Source organism: Sphaerodactylus townsendi, linkage group LG07 (genome assembly GCF_021028975.2).
Source record: "Sphaerodactylus townsendi isolate TG3544 linkage group LG07, MPM_Stown_v2.3, whole genome shotgun sequence".
NCBI classification, from domain to species: domain Eukaryota; kingdom Metazoa; phylum Chordata; class Lepidosauria; order Squamata; family Sphaerodactylidae; genus Sphaerodactylus; species Sphaerodactylus townsendi.
The window spans coordinates 68,485,459-68,513,112 of NC_059431.1; the positions used below are offsets into that span (position 1 = coordinate 68,485,459).

Here is a 27,654-nt window from a genome sequence, read left to right on the forward strand (position 1 = left end):
ACTCTCAAGAAATACATGTCCACAGGGCAAGGGTCTTACCTTCTACTCGCACGTAAAGAGGCTAAGCAGATTTTCTCACAGACGCCAGCTCTTCGGGCTGGGGAGCCTCCCTCCAGGGCCAAACCGCCTAAGCTGCGTGTTCATCTGGACTCCCCGGCCCCAGACCCAGCTCCCCATCAACCTTTCTGGAGATGATGGCCATTCGTCTAGCACTCCAACAATTCCCAAGAACACATCCACAACCGCCACGCATTCGGTGGAGAACGGGACAACATTGCAGCCACAGCGCACATCTCAACCATCAGGGGTTCCAGGATCCCTCCAGCTACACCACAGGAGGCCGCCAACATCCTGTCCTAGCAGAACTTACACCTGCAATCTCTGTCAGTCAGCAGAACACATCAAAGCGGAACTCTCAACATAGAGGCCGACTGGTTGAGCAGACAAACCATCCTGGAAGCGGAATGGAAACTTCATCCATCCATCTTCCTCCAGATCGGCCACCAGTTCGACTGCCCAGATAGACCTCTTCAAGATCAGAGAAGAACCATCAACTACCAACCTTCTTCTTCACCAGATATCATCATCCCAGAGCCGGGCGGCCACCGATGCACTGGACATCCCCTGGCCAGCGGTCCTACTTATATTTTTTCCAATTCCCGTTCCGTCATACCGGAAACTCCTGAGGAAAGGCCAATATGGAAGGAGGAAGCAGATGTGATCCTGGTTGCAACCCATGGTGGCCGGTAGAAGACCGTGGTTTTCATCCATCTCTTCAGCTGTCCTGGCCGCCTCTCCTTCTTCGACTCCTCCTACTCCCCCCGGCAGACATGCTGGTCCTTGCAGGGGACCCATCCTACACCACAACCCCCCAGTGGTTCTGCTCTAACCGCTATGGCACTCTTGAACGCTGGTACGCTTAGGAGAAGAAGGGTTACTCTCAAAAGGTGATAAATACCATCATGGCCTCCCCCGGACGCCCATCTACCACCTCCAAGCGATTCTCCACGACTTACTCTTCTCGTGGAGATCCTTCGGCCAGGTGGGCCAACCACCACCACGCTGCTGACCCCCCGCCACACCCTAAGGTTTCCCAGGTCCTGGCCTTTCTGCAAGAGGGGTCAGGACAGAGGCCTCAGGAGCCGAACAACACTGAAGAGACAAATGGCAGCACTCCATCCACTGTCTGGAACTGACTCCAGGGCGTCCGCAAGGCTCAAGACACTCCAGACATACTCTTTGTGGTTCCTTAAAGGAGTCCGTCACAATCTTTGAAGCCTCCCTCAGTCATCCACCGCTTCCGTCATGGAAATCTCGAACACTTCGGCAATAAACGCTTCTTACTAAATCCTAGCTTTTGAACCAGCACAATCGGCACCACTAAGATGGATCCGATGAAACTATTATTCTTAGTGGCAATCACTTCCGCCAGAAGAGTCTCTGCAGAACTACGCCGCTTCCTCTCAGTGAATCCCTTCAACAACCTCTGCGCTTTTTTCACAAAAAATAACAAGGTAGTCATGAGACATTCGACTCCCACCTTCCTACCACAAAGCGTAGGGTCGCCCTTCTTCACCTAAAACAAGACATCGTAAGCGCTGTCCGCTAATTCTTCCCTTTCTTCCTAAACATCCCCAAAGAAATATCTCTTCGGCATACCCTAGATGCTTCAGGAGAGAACTCTCAAGGCGTACATTACTCCTCGTAGGTAATTTAGGACATTAGGAAAACCTCGAAGTTCCCTGTTCATTAATGTGTGTCTGCCCCCCCTCAACCTGGGAGCACAAATGTCAAGGGCAGCCATCAGTTCCAAACATCAGGTCATGCATTTCAGAGGCATACAGGTCAGCCAACATTCCCATTCCACCGGGAATCACTGCACACTTCCACCAGAAGCCGCTGCCACCAACGCAGCTCTCTCTAGATCGTCAAATCACCGCATAGAGGACACATATGCAAAGCAGCCACATGGTCCTCCAGTACATCATCATTTTATTAGACACTACAGACTTCCAATCCATGGCCGTAATAACGACACTGCAGTATCTGTCACTGAAGTCTTAGAACACATTTTCGGGTGATTAACCCGCAATCTTCCTCGTATAGGGGATCACGACTGCCTCGGAGGTCCCAATCAGGATGCCCTCGAGCCTCTTCTTCAGGAGAATCGGGTCCATTGGTAGACTTTACCCTGAAGGGGCCTCTCCTGGACGGCGCTACTTGCAGGGCATCCTGGCCCTCCCCTGAGATATTATCACCTAATCTCCAAATGACACTTCACTCTAGTCTAGTCAAGCTATAGTCTTAGGGGGACCTGGTTTAGTTAGGCTACTTCTCCCTAAACGCATCTCCCAGTTATATTGTTAGCACGTTGCCAGTTATTACTGTTCTTTGTCTCCAGATTCTGTTGTTACTTCCTAATGTTTTGTTCCACATACTTTCTGTCTGGAGCTACTCTCTTATACTACTATGCTAGTCAAAATACTGGATCCGAAATGGGTGCCCAACCCCTCTACAGGAAGTGACAACAAAGTTGGTCCTGCCTCCCTGAGAATGAGTTGGGAATCACCCAATCAGGATGCCCTCGTCGCCGTCCAGGAGAAGGCCCCTTCAGGGTAAGTCTACCAATGGACCGTTTTGTTCTTTAATAACTGCCACAGTAAAGAATTATTTACCCCTCCATTTGTTTGGCAACTGATATTCTCTCCCCCTCCCCTCCCCCCTCTCTTTCTCTTCCTGTGGCGGCTGCTGCCACAGAAAAGAGAGAGGCTTCTTTTAAAGTAAAGCCGGGTTTGAAATAATGTTTTAAAAAGCCTTCATGGTCATCAGGGAGGGCAAAAGTAGAATGGAGGAGGTAGGGTAGAAGCAAAATGAGCCACTGGTTGTACTATTCCTTGGAAAAGCCCTCTCTGTTATTATATCAAGATATTGATATCTCAATATGAGCATTTAGAGAAGCAGGAAGGAGTGGGCAACATGAAAAGGGGGCAAGGGGAAAGGCATAGACAGCAGTGCAAGGGAATGGGAAGGGTGAATCTAAGTAGGCTGACCAATGACAGAGAGAACATGTCTGGGGCAAAGGTGTGCTCCCTAGTAAATCTGCCCACTCTGACAGTGAAGCAAATTAAAAGTCATGCCTGAAGTGGTCATGCAGAGAATTGAAAGCGAAAGCCGGGTTGGAGGAAATACGTCTGTACAAGAAATGGTGCTGCAACAAACATTCATCCCCCATTGCGCACCAGACATGTTGTGCTCGATCAGCTATTGTCTCCACAAGTTTCATCTTAAATGTAGATGCTTACTTGTAACAGGCAAAGGGATTGTCCATGCTGATGCCTTGAACCGTGATATCCTCATGTCCTCTGAAACTGATTAACTTCTTCCTTTGGAGGAGCTATTGTTGGACTAGTTTCTTAGCCACTATATTGTTTAAATTGCTACTGCATTATCCAAGGACCATATTCTTGCCTCAACTAGGTGTGGAGAGAACAGCTACTAGGAAGCTTAAGGAGCAATTTGTTATCAAAGCACATGAATCATCAGTGCATAAGGTTTGTTTCCTTTGGGGCAAGTCATACAGTATTGAGACATTGTATTAGACATCCCACGATAGTGCTGATGAAAGCACTTGTTTGCAGCTATGTATGGTAGCCATAATAGAAAGTGATTATGAAGATAATCAGGACATACAGGATAGTTTAAGGTGGGTGTCCATGTTGATCTTCAATAGAAAAGAAAGATTTGAATCTAGTAGTACCTTAAAGATCAACAAGACTTTCCAAAGTGCAGGTTTTCAAGTCAAGACTCTGTTCATCAGGACATACAAGGATTGTCAAGCTTCAAGGCTGGACCCAATGCACCCAGTAGCAGGAGTCAACAAAAATTCCATGGTCAAGACTTCCTGTTGACTGCTGACCAGGGTCAGAATTTATTGATTGTAACTGACTTCTATTCCCAAAAGTTTAGAAGTTTGGATCCAAAAGAGTTCACATTTTGCTTTTTGCCACATTTGTATCCTACTCTCTCTCCAAAGACCTTAGTGTAGCATACATGGCCCTACATCATACTATCCCCACATCAGTCCTATGAGGCAGGTTGGACTGAGAGACTGAGTGGTTCAAGGTTACCCAAAGAATTTAATGGCTGAGTGGGGATTTGACCAGTACTCTCACCACAAAATCCCACCAGCTCTCTGACTGGCTAACCAATAAGAATAGGTTGATATGGCAAGTTTTTGTTCAAGCTTTAAGCTGTTTTTATCATTGTTGTTCACCGCCTGAGCCCCTAGGGGGAGGGCGGTTTAGAAATCAAATAAATAAATAAATAAAATAGTGACACTTCATATTGTGCATTCTACAACCTTGTCAGATTTCAGACCTCAAAAGGATGCCAGGCTGTCAAGTGTTGTCAAGTTGCAGCCCACTTATAGCAACCCCTTATGAAGTTTTCAAGATAGGAAACTAACAAATGTGGTTTGCCAATGCCATCTTCTGCACAGCAACCCTGATATTACTTGGTGGTCTCCCATTAAAAAATACTAGATTCGGTGCAGCTTAGTTTCCGAGCTCTGCCACTGTAGCATGCAAAAGCCAGATCCTCAATGTGACCATGCCTACATACAACTAGCTTGCCAAACGTGCATATCAGTTTCCAGCCATCTCCTCTGGTTATATGAATTAGCCTTCGTTTTTTTTATTCATATGTATCCATAAGAATGTTTGTCTCTGATATTTTTAGATATTTGGATGGAGCTGTGGTAGATATTTGGATGGAGCTGTGCTAAGTGAGGGTCTAAGCTGAGGTTTACATTGGATATGGTGTTCTGAGCTGTATTGATATACTTATGGAAGTACATCTTTATGGAATCTCCAGGACTAGCTGTTTATTTTTAGGAATTTTTTTCTGTTTTGCCAAACTTCTAATCAAGCCTTCTATGACTTTTAAAAACAGTTAGTTGCATCACAGGTGTGTTGATTGATAGTGTTTCAGTTGGCTGCTCTTGTGTGCGTTCATTTTGATCTCTCTAGTAGAATTGAAAAAGAGGATATACGATGACATTGTAAGTAAAAGCAATGCAGGGAATTATGTAAAGTATAGGACGACAGCAGATGGTTCCAGAGTTATCAGATTCTTTGTGAATGGTTGAACACATTCTTATTACAAAGTTTCAAACAGTTGTTAATACTTGGTAATTGATCTTTATTTTTGTTTCATTCCTGTCTATTTTTTTGTTCCTATTACAAACGTACTGGTTTGTGAAAGAAAAGAATCCAGCTTTTGGTGTTAATACTGATTAGTTGCATTTGCCCTGTTAAGTGAGATTAATATAGCTTGACAGAACCTTGAGTAAGAAACAATAATTTCTGTTGATACTAAACAGTTGCTCACTTCAAGTATGAAGAATGCTGTCCGTTCTTTTTCATAAGATTTAGACTTTGGCTGAAATTAGTGTTAAATTCCAACAGTTTCCAGCAATTTTAGAAATAAAGTAATGTGTAGATCTGAGAATATGATGGTAGCCCATGTATTCTGCATGTGGATATAGGACAATGTTTTAAAATGTACATTCCAACTACAGTTCAGATTATAAAATGTCAGTGGTGCTTATGTAAGCAAAATTAAAAGTTTTGTTAAAATAGCATAAAAATATCTGGTGATAACATGATCTAATTTGAAAAAACACTATTTTCCCTCTGAGCATCAAGGACATCTTGTTTGATTCCCACCATCCTACTGAAGAGGCAGAAAATACTTCCTTTCCTCTTCCTGTTTGGTGGGAACATCCCCTTGGAACATCCTCACTTCTTTTCCTGCCTCAAGGGGAGAAGTAGCTAGTTAGCTTGTCTACACTAGTTTTACCTCTATTTCGTTCCTTTTCTCAGTTTTCCAGCTTCTTTCTAGCCTCTGACAGCCAACATTCTCTCTCTGTCTCCCACTCTATCTTGCCCTCTATTTTTCTGCTCCTTCTGGGTTGTTTTCTCTTGTTGGGGAAAAAGGGCTGCTGGAGCTTTAAATCTTCATGCGCCTGGGTAGCCTTATCTTTCCGATTGCTATGGTACAGAGAAAACAATTTGGATTTCCTTTCTGAGGAAGACAGAGAGGTTTCCACTGCCTTCGAGGTGGCCTCTGACCCAACAGGCTCTCCTTCTCAGGCAGCCTTAGTCACGTTTATGAGGGTGCCATTTTGGGAACATATAGTACAAACATAAGCCATTTCAGTTAGAGGCTATTTATGTGTGCTAATAGGCTGGAAAAAAACTGATCAAGTTTTTTCCCGCTAGTGGATTAGCAGTTTTGTATTTCCAAGTGAGGGGTTTCCTTCCTTGACTTGTAGTATGAGCAGGAGTTTTTGTAAACAGAATGATTCCTGTTATTCAAATTTCTAGTGAGCAGGAATACTTTTTGCTCTCTTCAAGCATATGGAGAAAACTTGTTTGCCAAAAATGCATTAACTGTGTTAAACAAGACAATTTGGAAGAATTTATTTTCAGTACTTTCACAGAAGTACCATTTCCAAGATTCTGCAGATAAAGGTGTGATTCATAAAATGGCTTTAAAATCAAATTGCATATATTATAAGCATCATAGTAGGAACGTTCAATTCCAACTGCCATCTTGTAGTCTGGCAGGAATTGATACGTCCTTGTGGGAGCTATAGATGTGGTTTCCGCCATGGTGAATGCTCAAAAAAGGACAACTATGATTACACAAATGGCAAGGGCCTCTAGCTCACCCCCTCCCCATGAACACACTGGCTCATACAATGTCTGCATATGATTTCTATCTATCCACAAGATTGGTAGTGACTTCCCAAGCTTCAATATGTGATTGTATGGGGAGGACTGTTCAACATATGAAATAAGCCACAGACATCCAAGTATACTGTTTTGACACGTGACATTAAAAGGCACAGCTGAGCTTCATAAGCTGTTCGTACTATATGCAAATGTTAAATAAGGAATAGAAATGAACCAGGAATGAAGCATGCGTTTTAGCCCAATCTGATTTTATCTTGGTTAAACATAAGCAGTTTAAATGGTCACTTATAGAAAAAATGCTCTCTGCCTGTGTGCTTGATATGTTGATGTGCACTGAGCCATGGAAGAGAAAGGCTGAAGTTTTCCTCAACTCATTCTTTGTAATGGAATAAATCAGCAGTATTTCCAGTTAAAAAATGGTGTATGTGATTATGTAGCATGTGATATTTAATCTCAGAATGTAAAGGATATTTGCTAATTATGTCCTACTTTGAAATTGTGGGCTTGGATCCACTATGCACTTTCATAGATGCGTAGGGGATGCCATTAGTTATACTGGACTGCAGGATCTTCTGGAAGATTTCCTGACCTATGATGTGGATTTTCCAGAGGCACAAGGGGCTACAGATAGAAGAATGGGTGGGGAGCCCTAGTGTAAGTCTTGGACACAGTGCATAGTTTTTGGGATCCAAGCCATTGTGACATGGGCAGCCCCATTTTAAGATTTTAGTACTGGCAGCACACCAACACTAACATGTCATCAGTGCTGCTAGTCAGGATCTTATGGCCATTCTGCAGAGGGGAATTTAGTGATACAAACAAACCCTTGATTCTGCTCACATCCATGCTGGAGTAGTGATTATACTTGCCTCTAGCACAGTGAAAGCGAACCTTTTCGAGACCGAGTGCCCAAATTGCAACCCAAAACCCATTTATTTATCACAAAGTGCCAACACAGCAATTTAACCTGAATACTGAGGTTTTAGTTTAGAAAAAATGGTTGGCTCCAAGGTGTGCGTTACTTGGGAGTAAGCTTGGTGGTAGTCGGTGGCTTTTCTTTGAAACAACCGTCCAACTCTTCGAATGGATGAATCACAACCCGAGGAGGGTTTACTCAGACGTGGGCCCCATTGCCAGCACCCGAGCTTCCTCCCAGGTAAAGGATCGTGCTTTAGTTCGCATGAAAATCAGCGGGGTTTAACAGCACTTAACAGGGTTACCTACACTGCTTCCCCAAAACTAGGTCTTAGGTTTAATGCTAATAATCGAGCCCAGCGGCCCAGGCCAGCCTAGATGTGTGTGGGGGAGGGGGCACTTTGTTTGCATGTGCCCACAGAGAGGGCTCTGAGTGCCACCTCTGGCACCCGTGCCATAGGTTTGCCACCACTATCATATCTTTGATATACATCAATATCTCTGTGAGATATGCCAGTGTAGACCTTTTAATTTTGGGGTTAGAATGTGATGTTAAATAATTTATAATGTAACTCTATTCCTTATTCGTTTTTCAGTTGCTTTTCCTTCTAGTGGATGTATTCCCTTACTCCAGACTGCATGAGAGTTTCATTTCCTTCTATTTAGCGTTTTGGGGGCAAATGGCCTTACCATGCTTTTTTGCTGTTTTAGGACCTAGTTTGCATAGGAATCCTTATTCATATGTAATAGTTTGCTGGAGTTCTTCTAATTGATTACTTCTATGCAGCAAACGTTGTTTCTCAGAAACTGCATGTTGTTATGTGACCCTAACAGTATTTTTGTGTGTTAACTAGCAACAGCAAGGCACACCACTGCTCATTTACTTTCCCCCTCCTTCTTCTTTTTTATGGAAGATAAACATTTCCCCTTCTGCCATTGCCAAATTATTTAGAAGAGTGTAAATTGAAGCCATTTATCTTGAAATGTGCCATTGCAGCAGACTGTTTATACAAGTGTAAGAAATTGTAACATAGAAATATTTGGTCTGGTCTGTGAGGAAAAGGTTTCTTTCTTTAATAAACTTTGTATGTGTGGAAATATTGGTATGATACTGAAAGGGTGTGTGACTAAAAGGAATCAATTTAAGATGCATTTCCTGTGTTTATGGACTTAGAACAATGATTTTTTTCAAATAAAGGGAATTCATGTTGTTTCTGGTCTGTTAATGAAGGTTGCCTCAGCTCTAAGCTGGCTACAAAACATTATGTGCATATGGGAAAGTTTATTGGTGGCCTGTGAGCTCTTAGAATGTGAATCCAGAGTAAGTTATTGTTGGCTGATCCCAAGTTGTAAATATTTGTCTGTCAGTTGGTGGACGAGTGAGTCGGGAGTTAAGTTACACGCGCCAGAAGATTGGAGAAGAGGCTATGTTTAATCCCCAACTCATGATTCAGACACCACAAGAAGATGGTGCTAATGTATTAACAACAGAAGCACTCAGACAGCACCTTGATTCTGCATTTCAAGCCAGCAGGGTACATGTATATATGTACAACAGGTAAGGTGGGATGGGAGTAGTGGGAAGTACTTTTTTTTTTAATTTCCTGATCTTAAGAACAACCTGGAATATCTCAGGAAGTGCTAACAATCAGAGACAAATGGATGTTGTACTTTCACTTTTTATTGTTGGTCTACTGAAATGCCAGAAATGGAACTTGTACATGTGAGGGGCTGAAGCTTTGAATGAACATACATCTTGGACAGCTCTTATTTCTGATGCTATAGCAGAGTTGCAGTAAATGGAAATGTAGTATATTGCTGCTTTTTCATACCCAAAGTAGTCTATCTGGAAAAGCAACTTTTGACAGAGGTGAGGAAGTTGATCCAGTATCTCAACTCCACTCTTGAGGTGACTGTCCAGTATTGCATATCTTCCTGTTCAGCGTTTCTTGGAGCAAATATACTTTATATGTATTTTGTCTCTAAACTGGCAAGTGGGAGTGAACATGGGTAACCTGTTTAAGGAACAGATTTGGCTCAAAAACTTCCAGTTGCCAGCTCTAATTAAAAAGATCAAAAGACATAAAATATCAGAGAAAATAAAGCATATCTTGCTATACAATGTTGTTACCATTTACTAGTAGACAAGGAAGACAGAATTTCTATCTTTGAGCTTTTTAAAAAAAATTGTGGCTCAATTTATGAGACTTTCAATACACATAAATATTGGCTTGTGGCAGTTTTAGGTCAGGATAATATAATGGGCTTGAGCCAGCTCCTATAGCATTTATTGTGTGTAATCCAGTAATCTCAAAGAATCTCTGGTACATTCAACATAAATACATAAAGTCTTCCTGAGAACATGAATAGAATCAAAGCAGCAAGAAGCCTCTTGCATTTATCCACTGGAAAAATCATGGCTCCTGGAATGATTGCGCATGAATTTCCAAAACTCACTGATGGTCGTATCTGGGAATTGTGAGGGGCTGAAATTAAATTAGTTCTGTCATTTCTAAAATATATGTGGGGATGGTCGGGAAACAAGGAAATCAGTGTGTTAATTGAAAATTAGAGTCTAATGAAGACATTTTATATAGCTACAATGCCAGTTAGCATTTCAAATTGCAGTATGCCACAAGTGGGAAATGAACAAAAAACAGACCAAAAAATAGCATTCCGGATGAGTCAAGCAGTAGGTTACAAGAAAATCACTAGGCCCAGGCCTATGCAAAAATAGTGCTCATTCCCGGTCTTCAGTGCAGCCCCACATTGGGACTGCACCTGTGCACAGACCTGCAGTTCGGCAGAGCTTTCTTCAAGCCCCTAACAACAGGTGGGAGCGCCCTCCTCCTCAGATTGTGATGTGATGGCTCCTTCCCACACAGACTGTCACGTGGTCTGTAACCTGTGTAATTTTTCTGCCTTGCAGTGGCTATGGAGATGTTGTTCATCCCAATGTATTAGTAGCCATGTGGTCATTGTAACAAAGCCACTCTTTTTGGTTACTGCATTATAGAACCCATATTCTGTAGAATTTCAGAACTCCCTTCCTCTGTGCTCTATAATTCCCCAAAAACAGATTCAGTTACATGGGTGAACTGCAAATTAAATATCTATGGTTTGGTATATATGTTTATGAGCACTGATTTTTACTTGCTCTTCTTTCTTTAGGCAGTGGAAATTGGAACACTTATGTCATAAATCAGGGGAACTTATCACAGAAGCTGGTTATATGGACACGGTAAAAACCACATGTTTGATTTATGACCCTTCTTCCATCCTCACCCTGTTTTCTGTTAACACTCTGTTGTGAACTTTTGGTTTGTTAATTAGAATGCTTTTTCTAACTTTGACAGATCATAGAACATCTTTATCCTTGTTTAATTATTACACCTTTGGACTGCTTCTGGGATGGTGCAAAGTTACAGGCAGGGACTGCGTATCTTCCGTAAGTACACAGTTTTTGTTGTTATTTATAGTGTATGTTATTCAAAACCATTTGTTAACACTTCACAAACTCTGATGCTGCCTCAATAAAATATTAGAAGTCACAAACAGCATACACACAAGTGTTTATATATCTGAAGGCTTTTTGCTTCCTTTTTATTTTTTTCCACAAAACTACAAGCCTGCAGAGATATTTGTAGGTTTCTGTCCTCAGGGATGGATATTTGTTTTTCTTTTAGCTAACATTTGACCCCCAAATACCACTGTTGCTTACCAGACTCATGTAACAAGAGTAGTATAATTTTCAGCTACTATATTCATATCAATAGCTACCAAAATTTGGTGCTGGTCAGATGCTGCTTTTTCCATTTGGTTGAATGGAGATGATTTGACCGTTTCACATGGTAGAACCCTTAGAAACAATTGAACTGTATATAAATTTAATTTGTAATCTTGAATGTATTTTTGATCCCTTTAAAATCAAAGGATGTTTAATGCTGAAATGTAATCAGGATATTGAGGGCTGTGTTCTACAACGGTCTTCTATACACAAATAATAATATGGGAAAGCAAGCAAACACATATCTTTCTGGGAAATAAATTAACATTCTTTAATGTGTGTCCTGAGTTTTGCTGTTGTGTTTGCTCTCTGATGGTTTATGTATTACTCATCCTATCGTAGATTTTTACACATCTGTGTACATGGATAGAAAGTAACCTTTCACATGGATAGAAAGTAACCTGTGTGTCTCACTCTATGTGTGTGTATGCATAAAATCTTATGTTGGGTAGCTGCTCTGAGCTTAACTTCATTGGTAACAGTGGGATAAAAATGGAATAAAGAATAACTGAATAAATGATGATGATGATGATGATAGAAAATTGAAAATAAGAGACACAGAACAACTATTGCCCTCTAGGTCAAGGCAGGCATATTTTCTGAGAATGCTAGAAATTGTTTGAATGCCCATTCTCTACTTCAGATATTTTGCAGTGGAGCAAATCTGTGTTAGAACTTGATCACCACTTTTTATAATGATAGCTGTATTCACCCTTATGTGCTTGTCAATACTTTTAGAAAATAAGCATTCCTGTCTTTGTTCTTTTAATCCAAAAGTGCTGATTAAAAGTGAAAGCACTGACTTTTTGACAGTTCTCTTTAGATGAAAGCATGTGAATTGTCGTGCTGAATTTTAAAACCTCTCTGGAAGAGACTAATCCTTTGTTTATCAGATTGTTCAGAGACATAAGGTATCTCTTTTGGGAAATTGTTATGTGCAACATAATGTGTCGATCAAAGAGTTAATTTTTAATCAGTTTAGACATTTTTGGTTAATTATGCAAGACTTAGCTTTTGTGTGTATTGTCTTTGCCCTGGTTTGCATGTCTCTGTAAAAGCAATTTGCAATTGCCATCTCTTAACCCTCAGCATAGTGTTTTTTAGTTGGAGGAATAAGGGGGTTTGTGTTTTCTGGTTGGGAGAGTTTGAATAATGACTCAAGCCTGGTTAAGCAGATACAGTAGTTTGAACCACAAAATAAAGCAGCCAAAAGCCTTTATGGTCTATCATCATCACAAAATCAAAAGTGGGGGTGTGTATAGAAGAAATGGCCAAGATACACATGATAGTGGCAGCAGCAAGAGCCAAGGGCAAGAAATTTGTGGCAGCCCAGTATTGTTTGGTAACGCTAAAATATCAGCATTATATTGCAGTCATAGACTTGCTTTCACATATCATATTGTATTCCTGGAATTTCTCCCTTCTTGGTTTTATGAGCCTGAAGCACCAGTACAGTTGCTGGATTGATTCTATTTTTTGAAATAGAATACATTTAATTAACATACCAATATCTCCTTTTAGAAAAAATCTTAGGCCCAATTCAGATACTACGTTCTTCATATTCCTGACTATGCTGAAGAGACCTAGCCTGATGCTTTCAAGAATAAGTAAATTAATGACTGAAAATATTTCTTAAGATACAATTTCTGGACAATCTTCAAAATAAAACTTTACAGCGAAATCTTAAACATGTTTGCTTAAAAGTACATTTGGCTGGGTTCAGTGAGAATTGCCTGTAAGTATGTTTAGAATTATAGCCTTCAAATTATTGATTTGGTCGGATTGTATTTAGAATGTTTTGGATTATGGATATGTACAGGAGAGGGGAGGAGCAGAGTTTTCACCTCTTTGTGTGTTATTGTGAAGATGGTTAATGCTTTTTCATCATTCTGTTCATAATTTTTTTGCAGAGGAAAACCCCAGTTGCAGTGGACCAACTTTGACCCCATGGAATTCTTAGAAGAGTTAAGGAAAATAAACTCCCAAGTCGATAGCTGGGAAGAAATGCTGAATAAGGCTGAAGTTGGTCATGGCTACATGGATCGACCTTGCCTTAATCCTGAAGACCCTGACTGTCCTAGCACAGCCCCTAACAAAAATTCAACCAAAGTAAGTTGTGAATGAATACAAATAAATTTTGTAGAAAATATTACATTTTATATATTAGCCAGTTATCCTTTGTTCCAGCAGGTACACATTGTTCAGTTTCTGAGTAATAAAAAGATCTATAGTTATGGCATGGATGGACAATATGTTGCTCTCAGCTTTTAGAAAATTACAGTACTCAGCTTTTTGCAAGTTTCTATCCTTATGATTGCAGAAATACTTGATAAAGCTTGGCAAAGATTTGAAAGCACTGGGAACATGGAAGATAATAAAGATAGGTCAAGTAAGATAAAACTAGCCCATGCATAATGTACACAGGTCCTGGAATAAGAATGGTAGATGTATGGAACAAGTTGACAAATTGCATTTGAGAGCTGCCCCATATTTTAAAAAAATATGTAGATTTTAAGAGTATTGTCATCTCTTTACAGCTCTGTAAAACAGACCATAAGTGGTTCCTTTCAACCATGGTGGAATTTCTGCTATATTCACTGAGCTGTGAATTGCTGACAACCTTCTGTTTGTGTTCATTTGCTTTTCACTGAAGACTTAAACAATGTGCGTATTTGTATCAGTGGTGTAATGCCAACGGGGCAGTGTGTGTGTGTGTGCGATGCTCCATGCGCCTGTGCGGGGGCGTTTCGTCGGGGGCATGGCAGGGTCCCCGGGCGCAGTTTCCCCTTGCTCTGCCCCTGATTTGGATCATCAAATGTAGCATGATGTGAAATAGGAAAAGATTTGGGGGAGTTATCTGCCCTGGTGTTTTGTTCATACTAACATATTTATTCCAAAATGAGAAAGATACTAACAGTTCTGCTGTATACCTCTCTCAGTGCATTGGGAGATCTGTTCCACTTCTCTGAGTCAGTTGGCCAATTCAAGTCAATTCTAATGGAAAAGCTTCAATAAAAGTTTTGCCTGAACTAAAGAACGATGGGATAAAACATTATACTTATACAATGACTACTACTCCTAGCACTATTCTGAATGTGCATAATAGAATAGGAATTATAAACAGCATGAAAACTATATTTTCATTAGAAGTTCATTAGAAGTTCATTAGAAGAGAGCAGCAGTGGCATTGGAGGTTAAGAGCTTATGTATCTAATCTGGAGGAACCGGGTTTGATTCCCAGCTCTGCTGCCTGAGCTGTGGAGGCTTATCTGAGGAATTCAGATTAGCCTGTACACTCCAACACATGCCAGCTGGGTGACCTTGGGCTAGTCACAGCTTCTCGGAGCTCTCTCAGCCCCACCCACCTCACAGGGTGTTTGTTGTGAGGGGGGAAGGGCAAGGAGATTGTAAACCCCTTTGAATCTCATGCAGGAGAGAAAGGGGGGATATACATCCAAACGCCTCCTCCTCCTCTTCATCTTCTTCAAGTTTCCTCATTTTTTTATAGTAGCAACACAGGCAGCCCCATCCACTGTGGATGGAGCAGACTATGGCATCGCCCTGCCATTCCCAAAGAGAATTCCCAGCAGTATGGGGAGGCTTGCAAAGTGCAACAGCCTCCTCACCACCAAGAACCTGCAAAGTATTTACACCAGCCAGAAGGCTGGTTTAATTCCAGATTGTGGCCCACTGGCACAATGCCAGCAAAGGCTGGGAGGAAACCAACTAACCTCAGTTCCTTCCTCAGCCCTGGCCTACCCTCACAACTCCAGCGGCAGAGGCGCAGGGATGCTGCCACAGTGTCTTACACCATGTCCTGCCGCTGCAGGAAGGCAGCAGTTTCACCTCTCTGCTGGGGTAAGTGCCTGGAGAGGATGAATCCGCTGGTACAGGCCCTCCGACTTACCCACTAGCAGATTTGGGGGGCCCTTTGGATGGGGCTCTTTGTCCAATAAACTGATTTCACATATCTGTGATCTTTATTAGCCATTCAAGTGCCAACCTGAGTATATATGGTATCATAAACTATCTTGATTGTTATGCCATTCTAATAAATTAACTTCAACATTTGCATTCTTTTAAAAGGAACAGTTTTAAGAGAACTAGTTACATAGTTTCTCACGCAGTCTGAATTATATTTCAGCCAACTTATTTCTTAATGCACTTTTAAATTCTTGAACTCCTAAAACCATTTCAGTGTACCGTTTGATATTATGAACAATAAAAAGGTTGGGGAGGGGGGAGTCAGAACGATTTTTAGAAAATTGTTAGTTGTCTGACTGGACATCTATAGCATGAACATTTTTTATATAGTTGGAAATATTAACAGCATATTTGCAAAAGAAGAGAATAGAATGGCTACATTAACTGATGTACAGATAGAATTGTACTATACCATATTTCAACTTATTGTATTCCACAAGATATTAAAAGATCTGTCACATGTTTTTGACTGCAGTAAAAATGAAGTTGGCTAGTCTATAGGAGCATACTTTTAGGGTAAAGATTTTGCCTCTGAAGCCTCAGTAGATAATAATAGTTCCCATCACTTACTTCACTCATGGTTAGGCTGGGTTTTTTTTTCTTTCACTTCTTGAATCTTTTATGGAGAAATCCATAGTTACGTCCAGCTGCCAGATTTGGTACTGGAAAGCATAGTTTAATTGAGGGTGTTTTCTTGGAGTTTCCCTGTGTTCTTCTGAATTTGCTGAAGGGCCAGGTAAATGTATATATTTATAGGAACTGTCAAACTGGGTTCCCAAATTAATGTTAGTGCATGTTTAACTTGATTATCTTGTGGCTTCGTATAGTTCTGTGATATCATAATATCTTCTTTTATATTTTAGCCTCTTGACGTGGCCCTTGTTCTAAGTGGAGGATGTTATGGCTTGTCCAAAAAATACATGCATTGGCAGGAAGAACTGATTGTTGGTGGCACAGTTAAAAATGTTACTGGGAAACTTGTCAGGTAAGTGTTCCAAGAATCATAGGTGCATCTTATTTCTTCTTTATAATATAGCTGCTGTGAACACCGTGCCTCCTGAGGAGGGGAGATTTTGTTGCACATGGTAGATTCTAACACAAGAAAGTATATTCCTTTGGTACTTCATTGCTTTCTTGAATGAGGATTCTTGCTTCCCAGCATTTGAAAGTATTAGTTTAATTTGAAAGTATTAGTGTCGATATTTGTAAAATAAATAAATAAATAAAAGTTATTGTGAAATGGTGATGCCAGTAGACATGGTTAGCTGATAGACTGCACGTTTTTAGCAAAAATAATGGGGGGGGGGGGGCGCAGCTAACAAGTATTTCATCCCTGTATCTTATCTTGTACATGTTCCCCAAAATGCAAAATACAATTGCCATCTGACTCTCTCAAAGAATATTTTATGATGCACATTAATCCCTCAGTCTCTTACACATTTGAGCACATGGATGCTCTGGGAAGCTTTAAGAGCTCAGTGATACCATACCATCTTCAGAATCTTGTTATAAGTGATGTGGGAATACTTCTGTAGCCCTGGATTGTATCTGAAGAATATAGTGCCCCCCCCCCCCCAAACAAACAGAAGATGGTAATCCCTGCAGTTGTGCAATTAGGAAATAGCAGCATCTGTACCAGGTTTTTTAAAGAGGAATTATATCTTTTAAATTTCAACTTCAGTATGTGGCAGTGACTTATGTAGAATTGAAGATATGAACATAAGAATCTGCCTTCTATTGACTCAGACTGTAAAATCCATCTAGCTGTGTATTTTCTAACCCAACTGGCAGCAATTCTGGTAAATAAGTTCCCTTTAAGCATTCAGTTGAGAAGCTGTGCAGTGAGCATGATTTCCTGAAGAATGTTTATTTTATACTTCTTTCTTCTTTTCACTCTTTCTCCTTGCAGTGCCCAGGCTTTACAAACCATGTTTCAGTTAATGACTCCTAAGCAAATGTACGAGCATTTCAAGGGCTATGACTACGTTTCACACATCAACTGGAATGAGGACAAAGCAGCTGCAATTTTAGAAGCCTGGCAGAGGATGTATGTTGAGGTAAAACAGAAGCATGTCTGGAGAACCATTTTTTAAAAATGTTTACTGTGAATGCTAGTACATGTTGCAAGGACTGTAGCATTCTTTCCTTAATACCTTTTTAGCTTAAACCAATAGTTAGATTGTGAGTCTCCCCAATTTAAAAGAATATATTTGTTTTAAAACTTTTGGTTCAGAATTTTGAATTATTTTTTCAATTTACATAGATTTGCCATTCCTGATGCAATTGGCCTTTTAAAAATATGCTTGTTTAATGCACAGATTTTACAAATGTGGTATAGTTCTGATGTTGATCTGGCGGTGAACTACTGTTGTTAAAAGAGCTAGGCTGTTCTTTTAAAAAACACTTGGTCAGTGCGATTATTCAGCAAAGGTGTCTGGAAAACATTAGCTAGCCATAGAATCTGTTCACAGCTGCAGTCCCATTGGTGAGGTCATGTGACACTATCTGGCCTTTGTTTCTCAGGCACTGACCTCTGCCATCTCTCTAAAATGTCCAGCCAATGAAGAAAGAGAAGATTGCTCTTAAGAATTTGTTGTTTTAGATTAGAGGCACAACTGATATAACAACAAATCAATTGTAGATGAGTGGATAGAGAGAGGGGAGAGGGGCAGCGGGCAAGAGTGAGCTATGAGCCTTCTTCAGTTTCACTATTTTAATGTTGCTGTTTTTTCCTCCCCTCTGAGGCACACGTTCTTATTTGATCTGAAGCAGCCTGCTGTGCCTCTGCACCAAGTACAACAATTATGTAACAAAGGGTCAGTGACACACTCTATAGAGGAGAAGAATTTTTGTGGATGTGTAATGTGAAAGTGTGTATATGTATATTATCTACTACAGGAATGCCTTGTTTTGTTCTCCCATTATGAGATTACTCTTTTAATCTTCTTCACGCAGGTTGTTCATCAAAGTGTTGCACGAAACTCTACTCAGAAGGTGCTTTCCTTTACTACAACTACTCTGGAGGATATCCTAAAGTCATTTTCTGATGTCAGCGTTATCAGAGTTGCTAGTGGCTACCTGTTAATGGTAACATTAATGATTTGTTTTTCATAATGTGCTTGTGAGTTGTTTTATACTAACCTGGATGGCCCAGGGTAGCTTTGCAAGGTCTTAGGAACCAATCCAGGTCGGTCCTTGTTAGTATTTGAATGGGAGACCTGTAAGGAAGCCCAGGGTGGCAATGCAGAAGCAGGTGATGGCATGGCTGAATTGTCTCTTGGTTTGAAAACCCTCTGGAGTCTCCATAGATTGACTTCAGCTTCTCTGCACTTTCCATCACCATCTATTAATGGTAAAATTAATAATTGGTTGTTTATAAAGGGCTTGTGAACTGTTTTGTAGCAGCCTATCATACGAACCATTCATGTAGTAATTTTAACAGATGTTATAGGTGACAAGTGACAAGTTATAGGTGACAAGTTTATTCACTCTGTGTATCCAAGGAGGGGCTGTGGTTCACATAAGCTGCATAGTCAGGGCTCCAGGCTTAATCTCTGTTATCTTCAGTGTGGGGCTGTCTGGTGGCAGAGTGGAAGAATTGCTTTGTGGGACTCAGTAGAGCTGAATTTCATACCCAGAGATAAGACTGGGTGAAGTGTCAGTGGAGCCACAGCTAAAGTTCAGTGGCAAGCCTGGATCCTCTTAAAGTGCTTTATTATAGGGGAGCATTTGGCTAGAAAAGAAAAAGAAAATTAAAATGTGGCTAACTGATATAATATTTAAATATTCTTTGCTCTGTTTGTAGCTTGCCTATGCCTGTTTAACCATGCTGCGGTGGGATTGTGCTAAGTCCCAGGGTGCCGTAGGCCTGGCAGGAGTCTTGTTGGTTGCACTCTCAGTAGCTGCAGGATTGGGTCTGTGCTCTTTGATTGGGATTTCCTTTAATGCTGCCACAACTCAGGTATTTATTAAGGAACAATTCAGTAATGGTTACATTAAAAATTCATTTGTAAAGTATGAATCGTGTGGGGTTTATGGAAATGTAAGGTTTACCAAAGTTTAGATACTAGAACTGCATCAATTTTGTGTTGTCAAACAGTTGACCCTTAATATGTTTAAAGTGTGACAATAAATATTCTTAGTGAATATTGGAAATATTAACCTGAAAGAGGGTTGTTTTTTCTGTGGAAGAGCTTCAGCTTTATCATGGATTTAGGGATAGAACCCTGGCTTAGGGATAGAGCTTCTATTGTATGTGTCGAAGGCTCCAGGTTCCATCATCGGCATCTTCACATCCTGGAGGTTACCAGTCTTTCACTACAGTCTCCTGCACAACTAGATTTTCTTGTATGGACAGAACAGTTCGGGAAATGAATGATTTCCATGGTTCAGGGATGGTGTTGTGTAAGTACAACCGCCAATTCAGAGGATATGAGATTAGCTGGTATTACAAACTTCTGTTAAACATCCCAGAGAGCTGCTGCCAGTTCAGAGTAGATAATACTGACCTTGGAATTAGATTAAGGTGATATATAAGGCTTCACATGTTCATTTGTATAATTGGAAGCATCTATTAGGATATGTGGCAAATATATTTGGATTCAAATATTCCAATAGACATATACAAAGTATTTTAATGGATGTTTGATGCTGATTTACTCTGTTGCTGTTTTCATAGAAAGTTTAAGCAGCTACATAATTGTGTTTATGGTTTTTAACTTTTGAGATTTATTTTATGATCATGGGAGATACTGCAAGCGTTTTCTTTTTTGGGAGATGAGCTTAATATTTTATGTAAAGAAAGATGTACAACAATCATGGAATTAGATACAATATGAAATATTACCTAATTTGTATTCAGGGCTTACAATTGATCATACATCTCCTATAACTCTCCCTTTGTTCTCTTTTTATGTAGGTTTTACCCTTTCTTGCTCTAGGAGTTGGTGTTGATGACGTCTTTCTTTTGGCACATGCATTTAGTGAAACTGGTCAGAACAAGAGAATCCCATTTGAGGTAAAGGGAAAAATTTGTGGCAACTCACATCATTCTTTCACAGATAGGTCCATTATGTATGGAACCCTTACCTCTGGGCTCTTTACCTCTGAACTCTCCCAGACCTACTGTTCCTGGCTCTCTTAATTCCATCCATCAACTCTCTCTTAAAGGCACAGATCTCATCAAACCCAGCAGTCTCAGTTTTTGCTGTGTAAAAGCCTTTAATTTACCATTATATCAATAGTTCTGTTATTGCAGTTATATCAGTATTGTGGCCATTTGCAAAAATGATCCCCCCAACAATTAAAGAGGCAGAGCAGTTCTATGGACCCCATGCTGTTGAAAAAGGGGACCATGTCCTAAAGCTGATATTTTCTCCCCCTCTCCACCACACACACACACACACTTTTTTCCACTGCTACAACCACAGGAGGAGAGAGAAGCTTGTTATTTCAATATTCCTGTATTGGATCTATCATTATTTTGATAGATTTAATATGGTACAAATGCTTGAAGTTGAAATAAAGTTGTTAAAAGTCCTGTAGTGGGTTTGGGAGGATTCACGCCATCCCTGGAAATTTGGGGGAAGGGCTGAGTGCATGGGAACATTGGATTAAAGCAGGACTAAGCACTCTGTTGTTATTCTTATATTGAGATATAATGTATGGGTCGGTGTGTTTTGACTAAGCCCATGTGCTTGAGCTTCTTTTCTTTGCCTTCCACTTGCTGGCTGCCCAAAGATGCTGGCAGGAAGGAGCTGGCAACATGGGGTGGGGGATGAGGGGGAAGGCATGGACATAGTGCAAGTGAGTGGGAAGCGTGAAGCTAAGTAGGTTGGCCATGGGCAAAGGGAAAATGTGTGGGGCAGATCTGTGCTCTCTGGCAAATCTGCCCCACTCGCTGGTGAAGCTAATTAAAGTTGTACTGGAAGTGATGTCGCTTGCCATGGAGAGAATGGAAAGTAAAAGTGGGGCACAAGGAAATACAAGAAATATTTCCGCAACAGACATTCATTCGCCCCTGCAAACACCTTGTGCATAATCATCCGGGGATTATGCATGCAGTACAGATGTCTGAGATTAATAATTTAACATTTACTTTCTGTCTCAATTGACATTTCTAGGAGCAAATGTCGTTGGGCAAAGGGGCTTTCATATAAGTTCTTGATGTTTTGCTTAGCAAATTATAACTCCCAAGTTTTGTTAGCGCTAATGAAAAACAATTTTTTAATTCAAAGATTGACTAGTTAAAAAACTACAGGTTAATTTTAGAGCTTCGTAACCAAATATATTACTGTTTGTAATGTGTAATTTCAGTGGTATTTAAATCATTTGTGGGCTGGCTGTGTATATACTGGAAGTATCTAGCCAGCACAATAAAGCATAGCAGAATTGAGAGGAATTAAAATTTGCAGGCAGGCAATGAATAAATAGCAAAATGCAAGTATACAGTACCTTTCCAAGAGTTAGGGGTTCAAAGAATGAATGGCAAGCATGTGTTCCCAAACCAGTATGTGCAGAGGTAGTGTGAATGTTGGATACTTGTAGATTCTTGCAAAACAGTACTTTCAGGTACCTAATAGTGCTGTTGTAAGCAGTGTTACACCCCTCTAAACCTGATTTCAGTAGACGTGAAAGGATGATTGAACTGCTAGGCAAGCAAGCTAGTCCATATACTGCTATGGAGGGCAATAATATATATTTGTGGATGCTACTTACAAGGATGTAGGTAAGGGGGGGTTTCCTGGGCTCAACCCCCCCCCCCCCATTACATGTCCGAAGCTCTGCCCTCCATTTGTGTTTTTTTGTATTTTAGGTGTTTTTCAGTTTCTGACCTGTAGGGGGCACAACTTTTAGGCTAGCAGCACCAACATTTCAGGGATTTTTTGGGAGACTCTCCTGATGATACCACCCAGGTCTGGTGAGGTGTGGTTCAGGGGGTCCAAAGTTATGCCTCATCCCCCATTGTTTCCAAAGGGAGCTAATAGAAGATGGGAGCCACACCTTTGAGGGTCAATGACCTTGGACCTCCTGAACCAAACTTCACCAAACCTGGGTGGTATCATCAGGAGAGCCTCCTAAAGATACCCTGAAAGTTTAGTGCTGCTAGCTTAACAATTGCACCCCTGACAGCAGGCACCCCCCCAAATTTCCCCAGATCCTCCTTTTAAATCCCCTCCCTTCAGCATGGATTTAAAGAGAGAATCTGATGTCCCTAGTTCAAACATTGAAAGTGATGCTGTTTCAGGGTGGGGGAGAATCCACCCCAAAACAGCATCACTTTCATTGTTGTTTTAACTGGGGACTCCAGATTCTCCCTTTAAGGTGGATTTAAAAGGAGAATCTGGGCTCCCTAGTTTAAATACCATTGAAAGTGATGCTGTTTGGGATGGATTTCAGCATCACAGTGGCCGCCCATGGAGGGGGGGGGGCACAAAACTCAGATTTTGCACTGGGCTCCATTTTCCCTAGCTACGCCTCTGCCCAATGGGGCAGGCAGAAGGGACTGTTGGCTGCTGGCTGGGGGGGGGGACGGGGCAGGGAGTCTGCTGTCCCTGCTGTTTTTATAAGCACTGAGGCCGGGGCGGGGTTTGGGGAGGTGTGGCCTGCCCCCCCCGAACCCACCCCATAAAAAATCTATACCTACGTCACTGGCTACTTACCTGACCTTGAGTGGGAGAACTCCTTCCCAAAATGTACAAGAAATGTTTTTTCAGGTTGGGGAATGAAATGTTCCTATTTTCTAAATTAATGTGGTTTTATTGATGATTTTAATGAGATTTTTATTGGTGGTAATCATTCAAGATGAGTTAAATGCTTGAGGAAGGTATCCAGCTCAGTTGTCTGTATGTGTCCTATTGGATCAATCTATCCACAGCTGTAATGGTACCCACAGTGGCTTGTGCTGACATAATAAATTAAACATCCTCTGTCATTTGTAACACCATAATAAAAGTTTGATACCAATTATTAAATAAGCAAGAAAATGCTAGCATTACTTGCTACATAATAACCAAATTGTCTTTCTAAGAGTTCCAAGGGAGCCTTTCCCTAGGTCCAGAGCAGCCTTTCAACTCTAGAAAATGCCATTATATTACATGGACATATATTAAATATTTCTGAAATGGTGCGGGCAGACTTTATCGCATTACACTCTGACATTTTTCTTGGCAAATTGTTATAGCAAATTTTTCTTATAAGTTTTTGGAGAGGAATGGGAGATGCTAAATAAGTGGGCTTCTATGGAAAGAAACTTTTAGTCCTGTGTGAAGCCAACTCTTATCCAAACATTTTCACTTCTTCCTGATTCTCGGAGGCAAGAAGAACGTTTACAGATTTGCAAGACTTAGGCAAAAGAACACCCCTACAGCTCAGAAAGCCAGGTCAGGATTATTCAGATGGGAAAATACTTCACACAAGAATGGATGTTTCTTTCTGCCACCAGTTCATTGTTCCTGCAGCCCAAGGTTACTCCTCTTGCTGTTGTGTCAGGAGTTAGTGTTTTTGGGCATGAAGTTCATTCAGTTTGCTGGCCAGAGAAGAAATCAACACAGAAGTAGATATAAATATTTAGGTATAAGTGAACACTAATAGGCATTATCAGTGCTGTAACTTATTTTTTTCTCGACTTAATGGACATACATCATGCCCTTTTGTGAGACCATAATGTGCCCATTTCTGCCTCCATTTTGCTTGGGACATTTATGAAAATGATGAAGAATAAAATCGGGTGGACGAGTAAAATATTTTACTCAAGTTCTGCATTCTGCCTAAGCCTTGTATAGTCTTTCTCATTAACTCTTAGATGTTCCATTCCAAACGTATTCCATTTTATTTTGCGCATGGGTTTTAAATGTCACTGCAATCTTTATAATACAGCTATATTAGTTTCTACCCTAACCTGGATGACCCAGGATAGCCTCATCTTGTGAGATCTCAGAAGCTCAGTGGAGTTGGTCCTGGTTAGTGTTTGAATGGGAGACTACCAAGAAAGTCCACAATTGCTCTGCAGAGGAAGGCAATGGTAAACCACCTCTGTTAGCCTCTTGTATTGTCCAGTTTGTGTTCTCTGTATCTATGTAGGCAGACATGTTCAGTCTAGCTTTTCAATGTTTAATGCTCATATCCTTTGTTTATTACATTCTATTTAGTAGATCATTTCTTCTGCTTCTGTTTTTTCAGGACAGAACAGGAGAATGCTTGAAACGCACTGGGGCAAGTGTGGCCCTTACATCCATCAGCAATGTTACTGCTTTCTTCATGGCTGCCTTAATTCCAATTCCTGCTTTGCGGGCATTTTCACTCCAAGTAAGTTCTCCATAACACCAGAATTATTAATGCAATTGTTATGTTAACCTGGTACTTGCATTCGAAAACCATGTATTTATTTCTTTTCTTTTTTAGATTTCAGATTTTTGGGGGGGCTTTTCTGAAATTTATAGAAAGATCAGTTTTGTCTGTTCATAGCTCCAGTATCCTAAATTAAATATCCACACATTTGTCCAAGTTTAAAGTTAGATATATTTATAATAATTTCTTATATTAAAACAGAGGGGGAAAGCCATCAAGTACAGGTAGTTTAGAAAAAAAGACAACTCATGAGAAAAGTAATTGAGACTCTTCAATATTGGTAGTTTGTTGAGCTAGCCCCAATGAGTAGAGAGAGTCTGCAAATTAACATTCATATACTTACAGTACTTTGGAGCAATAGTAAACGGCATAGATGATCCTCCCTGTCATCATAGGAAATGGTTCTTTGTCAAATGGGCAGTTTAAAAAGTAGAATGTTACTTGGGCAGTTTGGGCAATCAGAGTGTGGGGGTCGAGCTCCGTATCACCAGTGGAATTAGAACCAGCCAATGGAGAAGCTGCCTCTTCTGAGTGGTCACCTAATAATTAAGGCATAGCTAAGGAGAGAATTTTGTTTTGGATCAGAGTGCTGAGGTTCCTTAATTGTTTTCACTTAACAGGGTATGTGGCCATCTAGATGGTTTGGTAGGAGACAAGCACTCTGACAAATGTTTCCTGCTTTCTGGTATAAATCCAGTAGGATGGGAACCTTGGGGAGGGTGTCAGTTTTTTCTTTAATTCAAGAAAAGTTTCTCAGTCAGAAAGATGTACTGTGTGCCAGCACACAGAGAATAGGACATGCTGTGTTATTATTTACAGTGCTTATATTATAAATAACACTGTCCCCTATAAATAGATGTAGAAGATATGTGACTTTTTGTTGTTGTTGCAAATCCCTAGTGTTTGTGAGCTTATCTATATCAGGCATTACAGGAGAATTAGTCATGCTTAAGGTTTAGGGTACACTTTTTGAGGTCATTACTTTATGGGAGCTGTCCAGCAAATAATTTCATGATATGCACCAATCCCAGAGTATGATGTGGCAACACTCATTTAGGAAGTTTGGATTGGTTCAGTAGCTGACCTCCTGGGAATAATCCTATGTATGACAAATGTATGTGCCAAAGGAGACAGATTATAAATATAAAATTAAAAGTAAATAATAGTTTTTACTTCTGTGGTGTAGCATGGCATAGAATACTTTAATATGCGTGGCACTCACCTGGATTCCAACATAATGGAGTCCATCTTCCCCACTCCTGCATAGTACTAGCCATGGCTTGAAGCTTTAACTCTGCTAACGGTCCAGTTCATATAATGTACCTGTGGTATAACTTTTGAAACTAGGATCTGCCCATATACCTTGCAGTTGTAATGACTGACATTGTTCAAACAGCAGTTTGCAAACCTACTTCAAACTTTGGATTTTACATCTGGGTTTACAGTGAATTCCTGGCCATAGTTAGGTATTTTTAAAGTCAACAATTGATAGAAATTTACTTAAATTAAGAATATGCTGCTGCCAAGCAACATGGATCATTTACTCATCATTTAACTTAGCAGCCCCCTAGTGAAGATCATATTTCTCTTATTTGTTATTGCCAAAATTGAACAAATTTAAAAAATCACATTTTTACAAATCACAGTCCATGCTTGTGATTTGCTCATTTCAACTAGGAGACTAGTGATCAAAAATGCAGCAGCAATTTGAATGAGCGAAGTGCATTTTGAATACAGAAATCTCTGTTCAATAAAGCTTCAACAATGTTTTCCATGAGACATCTTCACTCCTATGAATATTCCATAAGTATGAGCTGCCACTGAAACATGTTGTCTGCCTCTGAACATAGAGAAGCAGAGGTTTTGGACCCCTGTGTTTATGGCTTTGTCTTCCCAAGTACTACAGCATGTTTTTGGTAATGTGTGTCATGTGACTTTGTAGGTACTGCTTTTACCTACATTAGTATGATATGACTGTCTTGGAAGCAGGCATACAGTTTCCATTGCTGGGTGTGACAGATATCCCTTGGGTCCATGAGGCTCTTTCCCTTCCTTTTACTGATAAAATAGAGTCCCACTGTGTACTTTGACTTACTCTTCCATAGGTAATCTCTCTACAACAGAGCGTATGTGTCACTTGCTCCCCCCCCCCCCATGAAAGACAGCCTGTTCCATGCATAATAATATCCGTTTTGTATGTGTGTGGGCTCTTTTTTTTGCTTTTTATTTAAAATTATATTATACATTTTTTAAACTAAATGAAAAGGTATTGACGGCCGCTGTTTCTGCTAAGGAGGAAGTCTTTTAAAGAGAGCTTTGGGAGGTTCTCTTCTGGCACTGTTCCAACGCAGAAACGATTTATAGCATACTCTGACCTTGGTAAAGGCTTTGGTAACTGTACTTTCTCAGCAGTCATTTTACTTCTCTTGTTCTCTGGATCACTAATCATTTTTCACTCTACTTGATTCCTGACCTAACTAGAGGAAGCAAGAATTACAATGCTTCTTAATACCTGTTGCAATTATTGTGGTTTTTAAAAATGAGGTTAGAGTGCAGCATTCTTTAAGCAGTGCATTGAAAAGGATTTGTTATTGTTGTATGAAGGAAAGCATTTCTTATCTCTTTTGAATGTTGTAAATCCAAGCTTAGATTTTGTGGTACCATGAAAGTAGAAGAGGCAGTCTTTTCTACACCATTATCAGTTTTTCTGCCATTTGCTTGACCATAGAGAAATTACTGTACTTTCTCAGCAGTCATTTTACTTCTCTTGTTCTCTGGATCACTAATCATTTTTCACTCTACTTGATTCCTGACCTAACTAGAGGAAGCAAGAATTACAATGCTTCTTAATACCTGTTGCAA

The 27,654-nt window shown here is 40.4% G+C and overlaps 1 protein-coding gene across 5 annotated transcripts in view; it reads left to right on the forward strand.

The window, feature by feature from the left end:
- Positions 1 to 27,654, forward strand: part of PTCH1 (patched 1) — a 130,088-nt gene that overhangs the window by 47,826 nt on the left and 54,608 nt on the right. For all 5 annotated transcript variants that reach the window (XR_007245012.1, XM_048502936.1, XM_048502934.1 and 2 more), the window contains 10 exons: positions 9,042 to 9,231; positions 10,845 to 10,914; positions 11,030 to 11,121; positions 13,371 to 13,569; positions 16,308 to 16,429; positions 17,354 to 17,501; positions 18,400 to 18,531; positions 19,250 to 19,405; positions 20,363 to 20,461; positions 24,625 to 24,750. Coding sequence is in view for 4 of the 5 variants with exons in the window: in XM_048502934.1 (XP_048358891.1) it covers positions 9,042 to 9,231; positions 10,845 to 10,914; positions 11,030 to 11,121; positions 13,371 to 13,569; positions 16,308 to 16,429; positions 17,354 to 17,501; positions 18,400 to 18,531; positions 19,250 to 19,405; positions 20,363 to 20,461; positions 24,625 to 24,750 (1,334 nt within the window). In the remaining variant the exon portion in view is untranslated. The remainder of the gene's footprint in view (positions 1 to 9,041; positions 9,232 to 10,844; positions 10,915 to 11,029; positions 11,122 to 13,370; positions 13,570 to 16,307; positions 16,430 to 17,353; positions 17,502 to 18,399; positions 18,532 to 19,249; positions 19,406 to 20,362; positions 20,462 to 24,624; positions 24,751 to 27,654) is intronic.